The sequence below is a fragment of the Exophiala oligosperma genome (assembly GCF_000835515.1).
Source record: "Exophiala oligosperma strain CBS 72588 unplaced genomic scaffold supercont1.9, whole genome shotgun sequence".
NCBI classification, from domain to species: domain Eukaryota; kingdom Fungi; phylum Ascomycota; class Eurotiomycetes; order Chaetothyriales; family Herpotrichiellaceae; genus Exophiala; species Exophiala oligosperma.
The window spans coordinates 1,553,082-1,569,960 of NW_015622826.1; the positions used below are offsets into that span (position 1 = coordinate 1,553,082).

General features: G+C 50.0%; 5 protein-coding genes across 5 annotated transcripts; 2 read left to right on the plus strand and 3 right to left on the minus strand.

The window, feature by feature from the left end:
- Positions 1-21: 21 nt before the first annotated feature.
- PV06_09126 (uncharacterized protein) lies at positions 22-2,038 on the minus strand. The gene has a single exon (XM_016410542.1). It carries the CDS (start codon positions 2,013-2,015, stop codon positions 390-392), a length of 1,626 nt encoding a protein of 541 aa, XP_016259564.1. The 5' UTR covers positions 2,016-2,038; the 3' UTR covers positions 22-389.
- Positions 2,039-7,888: 5,850 nt separating this feature from the next.
- On the plus strand, positions 7,889-8,858 carry PV06_09127 (uncharacterized protein; the record flags this gene model as incomplete). The annotated part of the gene is made up of 2 exons (XM_016410543.1): positions 7,889-7,935; positions 7,994-8,858. 2 exons carry the CDS (start codon positions 7,889-7,891, stop codon positions 8,856-8,858), a joined length of 912 nt encoding a protein of 303 aa, XP_016259565.1.
- Positions 8,859-9,049: 191 nt separating this feature from the next.
- On the minus strand, positions 9,050-9,994 carry PV06_09128 (uncharacterized protein; the record flags this gene model as incomplete). The annotated part of the gene is made up of 1 exon (XM_016410544.1): positions 9,050-9,994. One exon carries the CDS (start codon positions 9,992-9,994, stop codon positions 9,296-9,298), a length of 699 nt encoding a protein of 232 aa, XP_016259566.1. The 3' UTR covers positions 9,050-9,295.
- A 1,103-nt stretch (positions 9,995-11,097) lies between these two features.
- Positions 11,098-13,547, minus strand: PV06_09129 (YjeF family domain-containing protein). The gene is made up of 2 exons (XM_016410545.1): positions 13,304-13,547; positions 11,098-13,249 (listed from the first exon to the last, which is right to left on the minus strand). Exons 1-2 carry the CDS (start codon positions 13,425-13,427, stop codon positions 11,310-11,312), a joined length of 2,064 nt encoding a protein of 687 aa, XP_016259567.1. The 5' UTR covers positions 13,428-13,547; the 3' UTR covers positions 11,098-11,309.
- Positions 13,548-15,860: 2,313 nt separating this feature from the next.
- PV06_09130 (uncharacterized protein) lies at positions 15,861-16,556 on the plus strand (the record flags this gene model as incomplete). Its single annotated transcript, XM_016410546.1, has 3 exons — positions 15,861-15,863; positions 15,913-16,297; positions 16,357-16,556. 3 exons carry the CDS (start codon positions 15,861-15,863, stop codon positions 16,554-16,556), a joined length of 588 nt encoding a protein of 195 aa, XP_016259568.1.
- Between the last annotated feature and the right edge of the window lie 323 nt (positions 16,557-16,879).

Here is a 16,879-nt window from a genome sequence, read left to right on the forward strand (position 1 = left end):
GATTTGAAAGATTCGTCTTTTCTCTCTCTCTCTCTCTCTCTCTCTCTCTCTCTTTCTTTTTGTCCATCTACCCCAGAGAGAGATACGCCATTTGATTCATCAAGTAGTAATTGAGGTAATTCGGCATCTTCTGAATTCTTTCGGACTGGCCGGCACACCAGGCCCAAGACCCATCCCCCCTAAAGCGAACCCCCCTTTCTAATAAAGGCAACTTATACCTGTTGTATGTCAAGATCACGCCAAGAAAAAAAAATGTAACGAACGGCCTGCGAATGAGATGGTATTTTCTTCGCGAGAAGTTCTTTATGCTACTGGCAGGGAAAAAGGCACGCTTTTCGTGATGGGCAGGCGACTGTGACTCTCCGAGATTGCCGTTTGCAACGGGCCTTTTACACTTTCATGAAGTCAAGCTTCCGAGCCAGCCAGCAGCCGATGTTGGCCTTGACCACGGCCCCTTGCTCATTTCGAACAAACACGACAGTCCAATCGCCGGGAGGTGTATCGTCCATGGCGCGTGGGTCGGCCAACACCCACACATCTTCACCGAGATGGGTCATTAGGTGTGGCGGGCCCCGGCCGAAGCAACCATCAAACAACCCGTACAGCATGTCACCCTCCCCCTCGCAGATGAAGGTGGACTCTGTCTCGCCGCATCGATAAGTACCCTGCACTGGTGATTGTGATCTGTCAATCATGGCGCCCGCATCATGGTTTTTCAGAAGGCGTCGCGCAGTCAGCACGCGGTTGTCGTCCAAGCGGCGCACGTGCAGAATGTCCCCGTCGATCGAAGCCTCGACGTCGGGAGATTCAGCCTTGTTTGCATCGACGAGTCTGAGTGTCTCTTCTCCTCTCACGTAGTCGATCTTGATCTTGCCCGCGACGTCTCCTGGCCGAACTCGAATCGAAAGTTGAGTCTCAGGGTCGAGGAATGATCCGAACCATTGTTGAACAGGTTGAACCGCCAACGGCGGTGGTTCGGATACGTCCAGGATCTGCTTCAGAATGTATTCGGCGGCTTCTGGCGCACTGGCGGAATGGTTGAACAAGACGACAACGGACAGGCGTTCGCCAGCCACGTAACGACGCATGAGTTTGTAGCCGCGAAGGGCTCCGCCATGGCCCATCGTGTTGTATTGTCCAAGATCGGCATGCCGCAGTCCGTAGCGGTATTTTGCCCGGGCGCCGTCCCTGTATTCACGCGGAGTAATCGCGTCTCGGTAGCTGTCCTGTTGGTCCGTGTACCTGCGGTCAAAGTGCTTTTCGTATGCGACCATATCGTCGAGTGAAGCCACCAAGCCGGCGTCGGCAGACCATTCGATGAAGTTCGGTGCCGGGAAAAATCCAAACTTCTCCGACCCCTCGTACCCGACAATGGGGGCGGGCAACCTGTCGGTGCGGGGACACAACCGCGCCGTTTTCATCTTGGCCGGACCGAAGATCCTTTCGGCAAACAGGTTGCCCAGGGAATCTTTCGTGACGTGCTCGATGAGTCGCTCCATGACGTTGAAGTTTGTGTTGGCGTATGAGTATTCATAGCCCGGCCGGAAGTGCAGAGACCTGATGCGGCGCAGCATGTCCGGATTGTGCTCATTCAGCAAGTAAGGGGTGTCCGGCCGACTGCCTTGGAGTGTACAGAGGGCCCAGTAGTCACGCAGTCCGGAGCACATGTCGACCAGGTTCTCCACGGTCAATCCGCTTTCGTCGACAAATTCCGGGGGCACGACTTCACGGAGTCTGGCCAGCAACTGTTCCTGGAGCCCCTGACGGGTCATCGACGGCGGTGGCTTCTCCACAAGGTCAAGCAGCAACATGGAAACGAATTGTTTCGTGATCGAACAGATTGGGAAGAGGACCTGGGATGTGATGGGGATCCGTCGGTCCATGTCAGCGTAACCCCAGACATGTTGGCCGACGAGGTTGCCATCTTTGAGGACAGCGACAGCACCACCGGGTCCTCGATAAAGGGACGGCACCTTCTTGAGAACACGCTGCACCTTCTCCGCATCGAACGACATGTTGGCAATAATGACAGGAGAAGCAGTAGGGAGGAAAGCCTCAGAAACTTGTGAAGACTCAAAGTGAACTGAGCAGCGGAGTTTGGCGCCGTGTCGATCCACTTGTAAAGCAGCGAATGAAACTCATAAACATACCTAGTATTCAGCTGGCGCTGCTTTTACAACCCCTTTCTTCAATCACCATCACTCTGATGGGATTCAAAACTTTGTGATACCCAGTGTCCTTGTTTCGCCCACAGATAACTCTCGATTTTCTGTTACCGCTCATACCCCCAAGCCGGATGACAGATGTGAGCTCGCTCGATCGAGGTCGATTAAGAGAGTGAGCGGCTGGCGATTGACATTTAGCATTAGGCGAAGGCAGCCTCACCTTCAAAGGTTGACCATTCTCCTTGTCGGACTCTCTTGTCCGTCGAAGTAATCTCGGGGCAAACTTTTGTCTTGGACAACACGATCTGCTCGTTCGCAAATCCCACGACTCTGCACATGTCGGGTGGATGACGGGTGGCTTCATGCAACGCTTGAGCCTCGAAGATGGCTATGAGTCTAGAGAGGCAAAGCTTCGGTAGAGGAGGGGCGGAGAGAGCCTTTGATACCCACTTCGATGGCCGCTAGGTCCTGGTGCCTTGCTATATATACAACGCAGTCCATTTGTTCCATGTCATGATCCTTTATGATATTCAAACAGACACTTACCTGACGGATTCGGACCGGACAATCTGAGAAAGCGGAAGATTATGGCGCCCAAGCTTGAGAAAGTGCTGGACTTCCGTGGCTATGTGAGTTGCCTCTCCCATGTTAAGTCTCTTCGGTGCCTGGCGGACTGTCCATCGCCGTGGGGGTGTTTATGCTATGCGAAACATGCTTACAAATTTATGCAGATTGCAGTGGGTGGTGAGCTTCTGAACGAAATACCGGTCAAAGGTGGTGCGCATAGAATGCTAGTCCAGGCCAAAGGTGGCTTTATCAGAGGAGTTGGCCCTGCGGCTGGTTTCAATGCAGATTTGAAGCCATTCTCGGCCGACTATATCTTGGTATGTGAAAGGATCGGCACTCTTTGACACTTCTACTCGCGCCTCAACCATCTACATACCTATCGTACTGGCGTGTTGTGTTGACGAGATTTGAAGCTTGATCCTACAACTGGCACGGCGCACCTCAATGTCAGGATAATCGCCGCGACGCCTTCCGGAGACACGTTGTATCTTCACTATCCCGGCATCCTCAAGATGAATGAGGCGGTCGGCAAAATCATCGCGGCCAGCGGTGACGCCAAAGCCACCGACTATGGTGATACCGAGTGGTTCACGACACCGGTGATCGAGACAAGCTCCAAGGAGTTCAAGTGGCTGGAGAGTAGTGTCCTCGTCGGACAAGGCCATTGGCATATAGATGAACAGGGCACCGCTGCCGAGTATGAGGTGTACAGACTGGTGAATTAAGTTACCCTACCGTTGCAGAGAGATGTGTAGAACAAGATCTCACTCAACTCAGAACAGGGCTGGCGTCTCAACATCCGGCCGTATGGAGCATTGTAGGTGACTGTTCGCAGCAGAAGCTCGACCTCAATAACACTCTTATGTGACAATTTGGGTGTGGTAGTACTTCCTCCTGGAAAGTTTTCCATTCATACATGATCACTATTGCTTCTGACCATATTGTTACAACGCCGCTCACTGGGTCATTTGAATCGACCATTTCTTCAAGAATATGTTGCACCAGATGGCCTACGATGCTACTAGAAAAGATCATCTGTAGGTTCAAAATTGGACGTGAGTCCCTTGCAAGAAGCCTTGCCTTCTAGAACTGCCATGTCGAACAGTATGACATTGACATTGCCCCTTTAGGTCTCCCCTTCCTAAACTTCTCCTCCTCCCCGGATTCCGCCCCTCTCGGAAGTCCGCCCCACTCCCGATTTACGACTAATATCTCCAGGTCGTGTACCCCAGAGCACTATAACGATGCATAGATTAACGCTCTTTACACCTTCGATCAATAGGTCCGTTGTTCCTAGCTTTGTCGGCAGGCTAGATGGGCGGTAGGTTTGATCAATTGTGTATTTTCAGACTATAAGCCGCGTCTTTACTTCAGATCCTTTATATAACAATACCACGCCCATATTGTTCATTATCCTGGACAAAGTTCACTCACTTGTGATCAGATCTCGAGAAATTCTATTTCGGTAATCGACTCATTCGCCTATCTTCCTTCGTGGGTGCAATCTTGAGAAAGACCGTAATCAAATGGCCGAGCTTCAACATGAGAAAGGAGCCTGTCCGCCTCCGATCAAGATATATCCTGACAAGTTTGCCCACCATGTCGTTGTAATTACCGGGTCCGGATCTGGTATTGGAGAGGCAACAGCTCGACTCTTTGCACAGCAAGGGGCTCAGGTCGTTATGTTGGATATCGACGAGGAAAAGCTCCGGACGATTCAAGCGTCGATAATCGAGACCGCGGGACATCCCGCCACAGACATCCACATTTGCGACGTTGGCGACGAACAGTCCGTGTCCACTGCGGTCGCCGAGACGGTCAGGAAGTTCGGCAAAATCGACGTACTCATCAACGTCGCCGGTATATATCCATTGCATCCCTTACTCGCCTTCCCCACAGACGAGTACCGACGGACGAGGTCGACGAATCTAGACGGGTCATTTTATCTGACCCGTGCAGTTCTGCCTTACATGCAAAAAGCCGCGTACGGGCGCATCATACACACCTCGTCGGCGACGTTTGCAGGTCCTCTGCCCGGGATGACCGCCTATGTCGCTTCGAAAGCTGGCATTGTCGGGCTCGTTCGCGCGGCCTCCATCGAGGCTGGACCGGGAGTGACGATCAACGCAGTGCTTCCTGGGCTTGTGGAAACACCGGGCGTGTTGCGTCACGAGGGAGCTTCCGAGCTTTTCGACACTGTCGTCGCCAAACAAGTCGTCAAGAGGAGGGGCCAGCCGGGGGATATTGCGCACACGTTCTCTTTTATAGCCAGCCCTGAGGCTGCTTTCTACACAGGCCAGACTTTCAATTGCAGTGGGGGTGTCAACTTCAACTAAGCGCAGAAGGACCTGAGTGGAAGGTGCACGGGTGAACTTTTGTGTGTTTGTCGTATGTGTATGTGTGAGTTCTGCGAGAAAGAATTATCGCGCGGGCAAGAGAATGTCTTTCTCAGTTCATCTATTGAATCATCAGAATCATCATCGTCTTACGTTCCACCATGATCGAGACCGTGACTGTATTGGCCTGATGACTTTTCATTCGGCGTAACCTCGAGGGACTTTGGTTGCGACTCCTCAACTCGTACGAGTACATGTTGGAAATATTCAGATTACTGATATTCCCAGCACATTACTGCCTAAAACCAATCTAGCATGTTGTACGCCGTCAGGGGTTCTCTGTTTATTCGTCGAGCTGTCTGTCGGCCTCCGAGTGAAATGAAGCTGTGAAGACCCATGTTGGAGGCGTCGAATGGGAGTGCAGGAAACACTTTCCTGGAGTGGCTATGGATTCGAAGTCCCCGGTCTTCGTCAACTTCAACCAACACTCCTCCTTCTCTTGACTCGCCTCCTCACATCAGACAAGCACCTTTCGCTTGAGATATCTCAGCTGGCAAACTGCAAGCCTATCTCATCCTTACCACACTGACACCTGCATCAGCCCCCATGACAGTTCTATCGCTACTACCACCCTTTCATAATCTCTACTCCTGACCGAAGGTGGGAATTTTCGCATTAACTGAGATTGAATATTCCTTGGGGCTGTTTGAAGCTACGGTGCAGGTCCTTGACTGTCGATACATTTGCCGAAATCATCTCTATATGGGTGCCCCCAAGGCTGAGAACCGACAGGGATTTGGGCAGAAGAACAATCACACGACATGAAAACACATCAGCTGGCAAAGTGCATTGTCTGAATCCGATCTTATCTGACCAAACTTGATCCGGAATGTTACAATGTTTCTGAACAAGTCTAATGCATCTCTCACCGCCGTCCACCTCTTCACACTACAGACCAAACAAGTATCTTCGTCGACGACTGTAAGCGCTATTGCCGCTCGAGGCTGAGGCTCACTACGTCTACACTGTAAGACAATTTCAACTGGGTCCACTGGGAAAGATGGGAAGATTACAGTACCATTGCGGTGTTGGAAGATCCAAAGGAGGTGGGAGAAGGCTTTCAATTGAATATAAAATGGCCGTCTTCCAAGCTCTTCCCCGACGTTTTTCTTTTCGAAATTCTAACACTCCTATTGATACTAGATCACTCGTTTCAGACCGGCTCACCCTGCATTACTCAACATTCAATCATGAAGTTTCTCCCTTCCACCTCTCTTTTGGCGCTTTGTTTGAGCAGCCTCGGCGCCAATGCTATCACAGTCACCCTGTCCAAGCCTGATGGAGGGACATCCCTCGGATTTGCTGTCAATGCAGACGGAAGCTGCTGTAAGCTTTTGTTTTTCTTTGAAGGCCATCGGAAAAAGCACATGACTGATCAACACAGTTGACTTGCATGGCGGCAACCTTCAACAATATAATGACCAGTTAGGTTTCATGCAGTTCCCCGCTGGATACACATGTACCCTTTGGAAGTAAGTGCCTCTGTTGAGTTTTGTTGATTGACCCCCCCATGGCTTACCATGTAATCAGAGACTATGGCTGCAGCGGCTCACATAGCGATGCTTTCCACGCTGATGGCGGCAAAGTCCCTATTGGGGACATATGCACCAACGGTGTTGCTGGCAGTTCAAAGTGGCCAGGAATTGCTTCGTCCTTCAAGTGCTGTCCCGCTGGAGCTTGGTGCGCCGGAAGCCAGCCAACATGCACATGAAAAGCTGCTGCTCCTTCTTAGAGAGCAAACAGCCCTGAGGGTTTGGAGTTTGGATGTTAGCATGCGTGTATCTGGTGGATGCCGGTCATATATTCAGCTGAGATCGGCATGGTGTTGGAAGACGACATAAAAGGGGGACAACTCCCAACCAAACCTTACAAAAAAAGGTCAAAATCAGAAAATAAAAATTGTGGTGCAGTCACCAGACGTGTGTTGGTGCATGTATCAAAACAAACAGAAATGTTCGCTTCGTTCTGTCATTGGTGTATTGTACTACTTGATCGCGTAGATGAACTGCGTTCAGTTGTGTCTGAGTAGGTACGTAAATAAGGCTGTGTAGATCAGGGGTGTTGATCTGCACTCGAATCGCAACCACCATTTCTTCAATACCTCCTTGACCTACCCAACGATACCTGCCCGAATTGCATGTACTAACGACATATTCACTCAAGTGATCCGAGGATTCACCTGTGAACTCGGAACCCTATACATATTTATTCCAGTCGAATTTCCTTCAACATTGATCGCCTTGATGGCCCACCGGTAAAGAACTCACCACGTCGAATTGCGACTTTGTGTCATAAGTGGTTCGGAGGTCGGGCTTATCCTTGGAAACCAGCTCGAGTGGGATTAAAAACTGGGAGTTCGGCAGGTTTCCATGATGTGACTGGGACATCCCTTGACCAAGGTACGAGGGGATGACAGTGTGATCATAGTCGGGATAAGTAAAAAAGGAGCCCTGAGTCAGGGCTTCGACTCTCCAAACTTTTTGTCTCTCACAGGATCCTTTGTTTCTTTTTTCAAGGGACGGGTGTGAAGGTGGTGAAGATATCGAGGTAGTGAAGATGGTGAAGGTGGGAAGGGGATAATTCGATCTCGGCCTTGTCGTGGCCTTCCATGTCAGCCTCGTCGATCCCCGATCCTCTGTCTTTCCCCGCATTCAGCCTCGTAACTTTTTTTTCTTTTGTCACATCAATTCTCGACAGCCTCACTATTTACTGTTTGCCCTTTTTATCCCCCCGACTATTCTAGACACACACAGACACAAAATGCCTCACAAACACAAAAGAAAGCGCGAAGACCAAGCGGAATCAAAGTATGTATTCTGCGATACACCCACCCGCAACTCAAGAACTGACTTTGAACCCATCTAGTTTCGACCTCCCTCCATCTTCTCGAGCACGCACTCTATCCGTCCACCAAAAGTCGGAAACGATATTCGAATCCACCAAGGACAAGAAATCAAAACGCGACGCGAAAAAGGCGTCCAAAAAGGCCGGTGTGAAAGATGACACACCCAAATCCTTTGCGAGGCTCATGGCCTTTCAACAACAAGGCAAACGTTTGCCGTCTGGTCTGGACGACGGCACTGTAAAGACTACAAACAATAAAAAGAACAAGAAGTCAAACCTGAAATCCAATACGACCGAGACACGGCCCGACAATGCGACAACAACAAACTCTGCCGCCAACGACGGTGACACCGACAAGAACGCTACCCTCCAAATCCTCCCTGGCGAAAGGCTGTCCGAATTCGCCGCCCGTGTGGACCAATCCCTCCCCTTGACCTCCGTACCTCGCCACCAAACCCGCATCAACAAGATTCCCGGTTTGGAAAAGATCAAGACCCCACTGACGAAGCACAACAAGCGTCTGGCGCGACTGCAACGCGAATGGCGCCTCACCGAAGCCAAAAGGGTCGCGGCGCAGGAAGAAGAGGATGACGATCTGGCCGACAAACGCGAGGAGGATAATTTGTTGTGGCTAGGCGCGGGCGTCGATCGAGACAACACCCTCGAAGGTGGGAAGAGAAAGAAGAAGAAGAAGAAGAAAAGCCACGACGCAGACGACGTGGATCCTTGGAAACAACTGGAGAAGAAACGGCGCGAGGAAGGAGAACTCGGACAAAAGAATCTCCAGGACGTGGTTCTGGCGCCCCCGGTCTTGAAGAGTGTCAAGAACATTTTCAAGGATAAAACCGAGAGGGGGGACGTGAAGGGTGTACCCGGAGTTGTATAATGACATGATACGAAACATGATGAAGCATACAGATACCCAACCATCAAACTCTACATCTATACCCCCTTTGACGCGGGTGCAAAAAGGATGATTGACAAGTATACAGGTAGGTATATATTTCGTAATGTGTGATTTAATCGTTTCATCTCGATCATCAAAAAAAAGAAGGAAGACAATTCCATATCCACATCCATTTGATTCCCACAACACCATTCGCATTCGCTTCCCCGACGTGTTTCACTCAAATCAAGTACTCAATGACTTTGCCGCTCCATGTGGTGTTTACTTTTCCCAAAACGAAAAGCGAGCTGAACATGTCCATTCTCTTGTCGCGTCCCTTGTCAACGTGCCTCTTACGCCTCCACTTCTGCTTCAATTCCGAACGTAGAAAGTAGACTTGATATGGGGCTCCAGGTCAGGGAGGAGTCAAGAGTTCATCAATTGGTGTTCTCCGGGTACAGGACCATCTTCATCCTCTCCCTCCACATCTCCTTGAACCGTTGGTGGGTGGTTCGGTGACTCTTGTCGAGACTCTGTTTGATGTACCAACCCAACATGACGTTGCACCTGGTGTTTTGTGTTTCGAGCAGGTGAATCACCCCACTGGCGTTCCCGAGACTGAATTTCCCGTCCTCGCTCTCCTCGGGTGGCCCGGGCCTCGACATTTCCTTTCGGGCATTGTTACCACCGTCGTCCCCCGGTCCTTCCTTACCGACCCTCAAAGCCCACCTCCCGTGGATCGTGACCCCGTTCCCCGGATTCGTCAGACTCTCCAACCCGTCTCTGGTCTCCCTCATGGCACTGTGGTAGACCAAGGTCGTGCTGTAACCCGCAAAGACCGGCAGTTTGTCCGTGATTTCATACTGGACAAAGGGGCCCGTGGCGTGTTCGGCGTCGTCGTGGTCGACCCCGAAGGTCGAAGCCAAAGCTCGAGTGTCGACGAGTTTCGGGTGTGACGTCTCCATAAGTTGCACCCCTTGCACCAGAGGATTGAGAGTGCACATGGTCTTTGCCGAATGGACCATGTCCAGGGCCAAGGAGAGACCCATCTGAAGGACATCCTCTGCCGTCTTGCCAGGCGGCGGCGGTGGGCAGACCAGGTCCGTGATGTACCCTTGTTGGAATGATGTCTGCATCGTCGTGTCGTACCAGGTAGACCGTACAGTAGACGAGTACTACGATACTGAGGCTGACAACAATCACACCCTTGGCCCCACCCAAATATTCGTTCTCAGTTAGGTAGTGTCGTAGAATTGTCCCGTATCGTGGTTTTCGTACGTGTCGTATGACTGGCTTCCCTTTGACTCCCTAACACTTGACTCCCCTTTGTTATGAGGCTGAAAGGCAATCCCGGGAAGTAGCGGTGCTAATGTCGCAGTCGTGTACGGAGTTGGAGTCTTGTCGTATCGTCAGCTTTTGAACAACGTAAAACGTTTCTCGTTGATGGAAAACCAAAATATCGTGTAATGAATTCCGGCGAGTGAAAAGAAAGAGGAAACAAAAGAGTGAGGTGTAGTGGTGGTGAGTCGTGAGGACGTGATGTTAAAATTGTCTTCCCAGGCACAGAGATGTAAGACCTAAGGAAAAGGGTTCAAGATTTGACCATTCGATATACTGTAGGAGGCGCCCTTCCCGTGGATTAGTTGAAATCCCTCGGCCGCCTCAAAATCATTTGGACAGGTCCGTTCAACTGTTCACAAAGCAAGGTACATACAGTATATATCCCCGTAGTCTAGGGCAAGAATATAAGCCAAGTTTCCCCTCCTTCCCAGGCCACTAGTAGGAGACCTTGTAACCGCTCCCTCAGTCACCCTAGGTAGACAATGGGAGGGGGGGCCAGTAAGCAACAAAGGCACGGGAGGAGACAAAAAAAAGAAGCCAATGTCAGCCGCAAGATCCCAGTTTGCGCGGGCCAAAACCAAAGGTGCCTATTTTATATACATTACGGAGTATTCACTGCGTTACTCCGTACCGCAAGCCAAAAAGTAGATTGATATAAAGTGCTGACACCATTTTTAGGGCCAATCATATACAAAGGGAACATCAGCCGCAAGCCGCCATCACCACGGACAGTTAAATCTGGATCATACCGAGTACTTACTACCTTGTTCACCAGTGGTGGCTTGAAAATAGACGCCCTCAAAACACACTCCAAACCCAGCCCGAAACCAGGCCACACCACCAAGCCCATGCATATGTAGTGGCGTTTAAACAAACCTATTGTAATCCATAATGAAAGTTCAAAGATCAAGCTCTTGTATTTATACAGTAGAAGCAACTAAGCTAAGTCAAGTAATAATGCAAGCTTTTAGTGGTAGCTCTTGACTCTGGCAGATCCTCTCTCGCCCTTTCTCTTCTTCCCTCAAAACATACTCGTATGTACAATCTTTTGATATCGCTTGAACGCAGCAAAAAGTAATATTGAAATCAACCCAGACCTCTTCTTCAAACCTAACCACCCACCGCAAACTTGACAGGAATCACCCATTCCGTACCAAAGTCAACTCCGTGTTGTCTTCTAGATCCATGCTTTTGCCATGCTGCAGCAGATATCCCAATATCGGCCACCCAGACTTGCCAGTTGACCTCAAGGCTTTCCATCGCCATGGCATGGAGTAGTCCAGTCTTCGGTGCTCCCAGACTGACAATGTGCTTGCTTGCCATGACCAAAGGTTGCCCATCGACTTCCGTCAGCAAGCCAGTCGTAGCAGATAGTCCACTGGGTACATCGACTGAAAGTATCGTCGAAGTCCGGTTTGCCCATCGGATCATTTCCAGCACCGTCGCCTGATCGTCTGTACGGAGTTCCTCAAATGTAACATGCACACCGAGTAACACATCCACAACAATGTTAGGAACCATTCCGCCTTGAGATACTTTGGCTTGATACTCGTCCCATCGTTCCACGTATCCTTGGCCCTTTTTGTAGATCCCAAGTTGTTTGCGCATGACCTCGAGGAGCAGCTCTTCACGCTCGCCCCCGAGAACAACGATGGTGACTCGAAGTCTTCGGTTGCGCAAATGCCTGGCAGCGGCGATGGCTCTAGCACCGGATTTGTGGTTGCCCACCAAAAACGCAACATTCTTCGCTTCGGGAAGGTTCAAGATCGCCATGGCAATGCTACGGCCTGCATTTTCCGAAAGCATGTCTTCCGTCAGACCCAATTCGGATGTGCATAATTGCTCGATCTCCAGCATTTGAAGCGGCGAAAGGCAGTGGCATGGCTTGTTGTTAGGTAACTTGAATGAAGCTCGAATACCAGACACTGATCCATTCATAGGAGACGATGTCTGCATTCGAGTCAGTGGTCGCGGTGACTCGGTGCGGTCAATGTGTCCCGGTAACACACTGCCTTTTCTGGATTGAAGAGGGCGTCGCGATCCGGCTCTTTTTGATCCTTTTCCGCCACTATAGTGGTCTTCCACCAATTCATTTTCGGTCTCACCAGCCTCGCTCTGCCATCGGTCACCGGTCTTGACATTGGGTGTGTCGAGAACATTTTCGGTCCAATGGAGATTACGTCCGCCATTGGTACCCGGACGTGCTTTGCGATTGAAGCTCACCAACCGATCTGCTTCCGCAGTGGTGTCGGCTTGTCTAATGTCGTCAAACACTCGGCGTTTGTCAAATTTGGACAAATTCGTTTCAAAGTCGAAATCGGGCATGTCTTGAATGTCGGTCGCATCTTCTGTAGCCCAGCCGTTCACGTCTTCGGCCTGCTTGCGGCCTCTCTGCGCCTTCTTTTTGTTCTGCCGTGGGATCTCCTCAATCAACGGCGTCTGGCGCCAGCCTTTGCCTTTTGCAGCTTTCTTCTGATTCTTCAAAGGCCCATTATTGACATCCTTCATATCGATGATCCCAGGGCGAGTCTGTGACGCAACCTGTGGTATATTGTTCAGAGTGTTCACCGACTTGTTCGCACCAACATTGTTTCCCAATCTCAACGCATCAAAGGGCTCGGTAAGTGTTGCGCTCGCCGGTGTGTTCTTGTCTGCACCCTTCTTAGGGACCGCAGTAGCGATGCTGGACACTGAACTGCCGCGCTGAGCCACTCCAGTCTGCAGTCGCGCAGGGTGATTGCTAATCACACCGTCGGCGATCATGATAGGGGACACTGGGCCTTGCTGTATTGAAGGGCGTCTGGCTTCTTTCGTAGGTGGTTTCGCGTAGCTAATGATGGCCGGATCCATGAATGCCGCGGCGGTATGTTGCTGGTTCTGGGGTATGTCGGAGGCCAAGGCATTCTGCGCAGGTCGAGACTGGTCAAAAGGCCCATGTTGGTCCTTCTCTTCCGCAACAGATTGCTGTGTGGGCGCGACTTCGAGATCTGCAATCGTGGAGGATTCGATTACGTGTGAAGGGAGATGTTGTCCGTTCCAAAGGCACAAGACTAGGACAAAGTATTAGCAACCCTTCACCACCAACAGAAAAAGGTCTTGCGCACCATTTTGGAGAAAGAGTTTTTGATTTCTAACGTCTGCGACAACTCCTTGTAACTGGGCATTCGGTGGACTGCACCAACTTTGGAGCGTGACCAGAATGGTGTAGCCGATGAACTCGGAAGCCATGGTGAAATATAATACGTAGACTATCGAGTCATTGCAGGCGAACAAAGACACATTAATGTAAGGTATCGTGTGAGCAGTCTAAGATGTATTCTTGGTTGGGGGGTTTGCGTCAATAGTATGTGCTGAGTGAGAGAGTGCTGCGAAAGTTGGTGTTCTAGAAACCCTGGAATCTTTTTTGAATCTCCCTCATTCGTCATCTGCAGCCTCGACCTGCGACACTAAAAATATCTAGGTACCTCAGGTATTCTCCATACTTGTTCCCAAAGCAGAGACTACACATCCCTGAGGAACTTCTCAAGTATCATGACAAACCATGGGAGTACCTTTGGTAGAGCCACCGCTTTTCATCGTCTGCTCGTGACTGGCACTCTGCTCACCTGCTGCTTTCCTACCTGGACGCTGCTCCTCAACGAGCAATTCCCAGAGGGCTGCCCGAGATTTCTGCCTGTTTCACACACAACACCAAATTTTGTCGTTCGTAGAAACGAGGAATCCTTTGCGATGATGAAAAAGCCTCGTTGAGTTTGAATCATTAAAGTGCCTGAGCTGCTAGATTGAACCATTTCTTGGTTGCTCTCGCACCCGAGCTTGATGACCCTCCAATGACCACGAATGTTCTGTGTTTATCAACAACTTGCTGACCTTTCTTCCTTTTCCAGAAAGCGTATAATCACCTCAGCCATTCCCAATGTAAGAGTCCTAGAACTGGGCGGTTTGGAGCTTTGCATGGTGTGTAGCGGTGAAGCATGATCGCGAATCCGCAAAAGGCAAGCAGAATCCTGGTGGAATTGATTTCAATGGCGCATGTTTCGATTCGAAAGTGACACAGAGAAGTATTAGTAATTACCATGTTCATAGACGTGGATATGTGCTGCCGAATTCAACATCGACGCCTCGAAATGCCGATTTCAATTATCCCAGGGCCGTTTTCATACATTTTCAGCCTGATCCCGGATGTAAAAAAAAGGTCTCGAGCCTTGGCTGTACAATCTTGCTCTTGGTTTCGTGTAGTTTGGGCACACGTACTTACCTTATTGAATATCCGGGCCATTGAGAGTCCTCAACGCCCATAAGTAAAGGCGCAGACATAACCCCAAGGCGCAGTTTGGCCAAACGCCCGACTTGACAAGGTGCAAAGGGGCATATGCCTGGCCGGTCGGGTATTTTCCCTTTTCTTTTTCCCTTTTCTTTTTGTTTTGGCAGGTGATTCCAAAGATGAAGTCGACGATGATGGTGATTTTTATGCAAGTTGCAAGCTTTAACCTTGTCTGATTGACCCCTACTCGTAAGGCTCTCATCTTGTCTTACGAGGATGCTGGCACTAAGAGACCTCAGTCCGGTTGGAGAGGCAAACTCGTTCCATGGTCATAGAGGTGTCATGGTTACACGACTAATTGATTGAAGGAACTTTTGTCATGCAGCAGGCTAAATAATGCCCAACGCATCGTCATGCACATGTAGTCTCAGCTGAGGCTGAATACTTGGGCGCGAGGCGCCTCTTATTTCCTGCGTTCGGGCAGTGCCCTACCGCGTAGAGCCCTTGTCAATGTCGTGTCTGGCTGGCTTTTGGTGATTGCTTGACTAAAGACGCATTGGAATGTCTGCTTGTATGAGTATCATTGGTCATTTTCCTGCTTTGGTCGGTTCAGTTATCCTGCTTTCAGCCTGACCCCGGTTCCCCCTTGATAAACGCATCATGATTTGGGCTTGCTGCATTGATTAGGCTGCAGCTTGTGCCCCCTGTAGCGGTCCACGCAACCTTGTGTTACCAGCAATACTTTCCTGATTTCGAACTGATGGCTTCATGGCAGTCTTTCCCTGACCTCTGTGTTCAAGTGAATCAGAAAACGAGACTGTGCCCGGTGTCGCAAGAAATCAGTGCAACACAGCCCCAGAGCCCAATCAACCGATTAAACCAGGGGTCAAACCGGTGTGCTCTGTCAGGCTGATCAAGACCCTGGCCCCCTTTCGTAAGGGAGGTGTTTGGCCACCTTGCAACAAATGACCAGTCACAAACGGCCGTTCACTCCAGGGATAAAAAGGAATGACATTTGCCGCGATGCCAACGGTATGTCGGACTAGTGCTCTAAAGGTGGGGAAATATGGAACGAGCCTCATAACATACAGCTCGATATCTCTGCATTCGCTGTCTTTACATATATGGTCCTTGGGATTGAAAGTTCTAGGCCTGATATCTCTTGCTCTCAGTGTAGAATGACTTCTGGTAACCAAGTGTCCCATGACCCTTGCCCTGGAGAGCATCGGTTCGACAATGAATTAGAGAAACCGCATCGTTCTCTTTCAGACTGCCCACCAAAGTCGATTTATGTGAGAGCGTTCAAAAGATTTGTCCGAACAGTGAGCTGCTGTTGTCGGAGACGGCCAAATAGACAGAAAGTTTTTGAGAAAGAAGAATTGCCACCAATCCGAGACATGGTAAGTCCATCACTTCTTCCGAACAGCCTCCCTGACACCATAATGCCAGGGGATAGACGTTTCAATCGATGGCGAAGGAAAATGGGTCGATGTCCCCAAGAATCATGTCAAGTTTGTTGATGATATAGACGACATCATCATTTGTAAGCAGTTGGCCATGGACTTGCTACAATACCCTGAGCAGTACAATGAGAGGACCGAACTTCTCGAGCCGCCACGTAAAGTCATTAGCGACGGCGCTGTGTTTTTGTGCGACCGTAAAGTCACTGCAAGATGGCGTTGGATGGCTGAGGGCTACACACGTGGTGATGATCTATTTGTTACTTCGGAGGTCGAAGGAGGGCGCATATTATTGCTCATGCCACGGTCCAAAAACAAGTTGCAAAACGACATTGGATCGGTAAAGCCTCTCTACCATCCTGTGCAGACTGAAGGTAAAGCTAGTTTTGTCCTGGTGGTGTTTTTCTTGACCTAGTTGCTGATTTATGAGCAGAGGAGAAGACACGACAGAGAGAGGACAACGCTCAAGCAGATGCAATTCACAAAAATGTTAGACAAACTTCGAGCAAGAGCAAAACCGAAAAGTTCACGGCGCTATATAAGGACAACGCAAGCACTGCAGGCGAGCCTCATCAAGGCACTGGAGATCAACCTCGACAAGGCAGTGCTTCCTCTCCGCAGAGCCCAGGATAGTACACATTTCGAACGGTTCCTTTGAACAGCTTTCAACTGAACAACTCTTGATCGTGATTAACCTCAATCAAATTGGACAACGACGCAATGCAATGTATCACACGCACCACTTCCATAGCTGATACTCTGTTAAATGGGTCTTTTTTCAAGGCCTAAATTACATTCATTTGAATAATGGTTTGAGCTGGGACAGTCTTTGATTGCGAAGCTCGAGCAACTTCTGTTCGATGAGAATAGTGCAGATGATTAGCTCCTCGACAGAGCCTTGGATGCTCAAAGTAGTCAAATAACTTGCCCATCGTCTTTCTGTATATTTGGTTTCA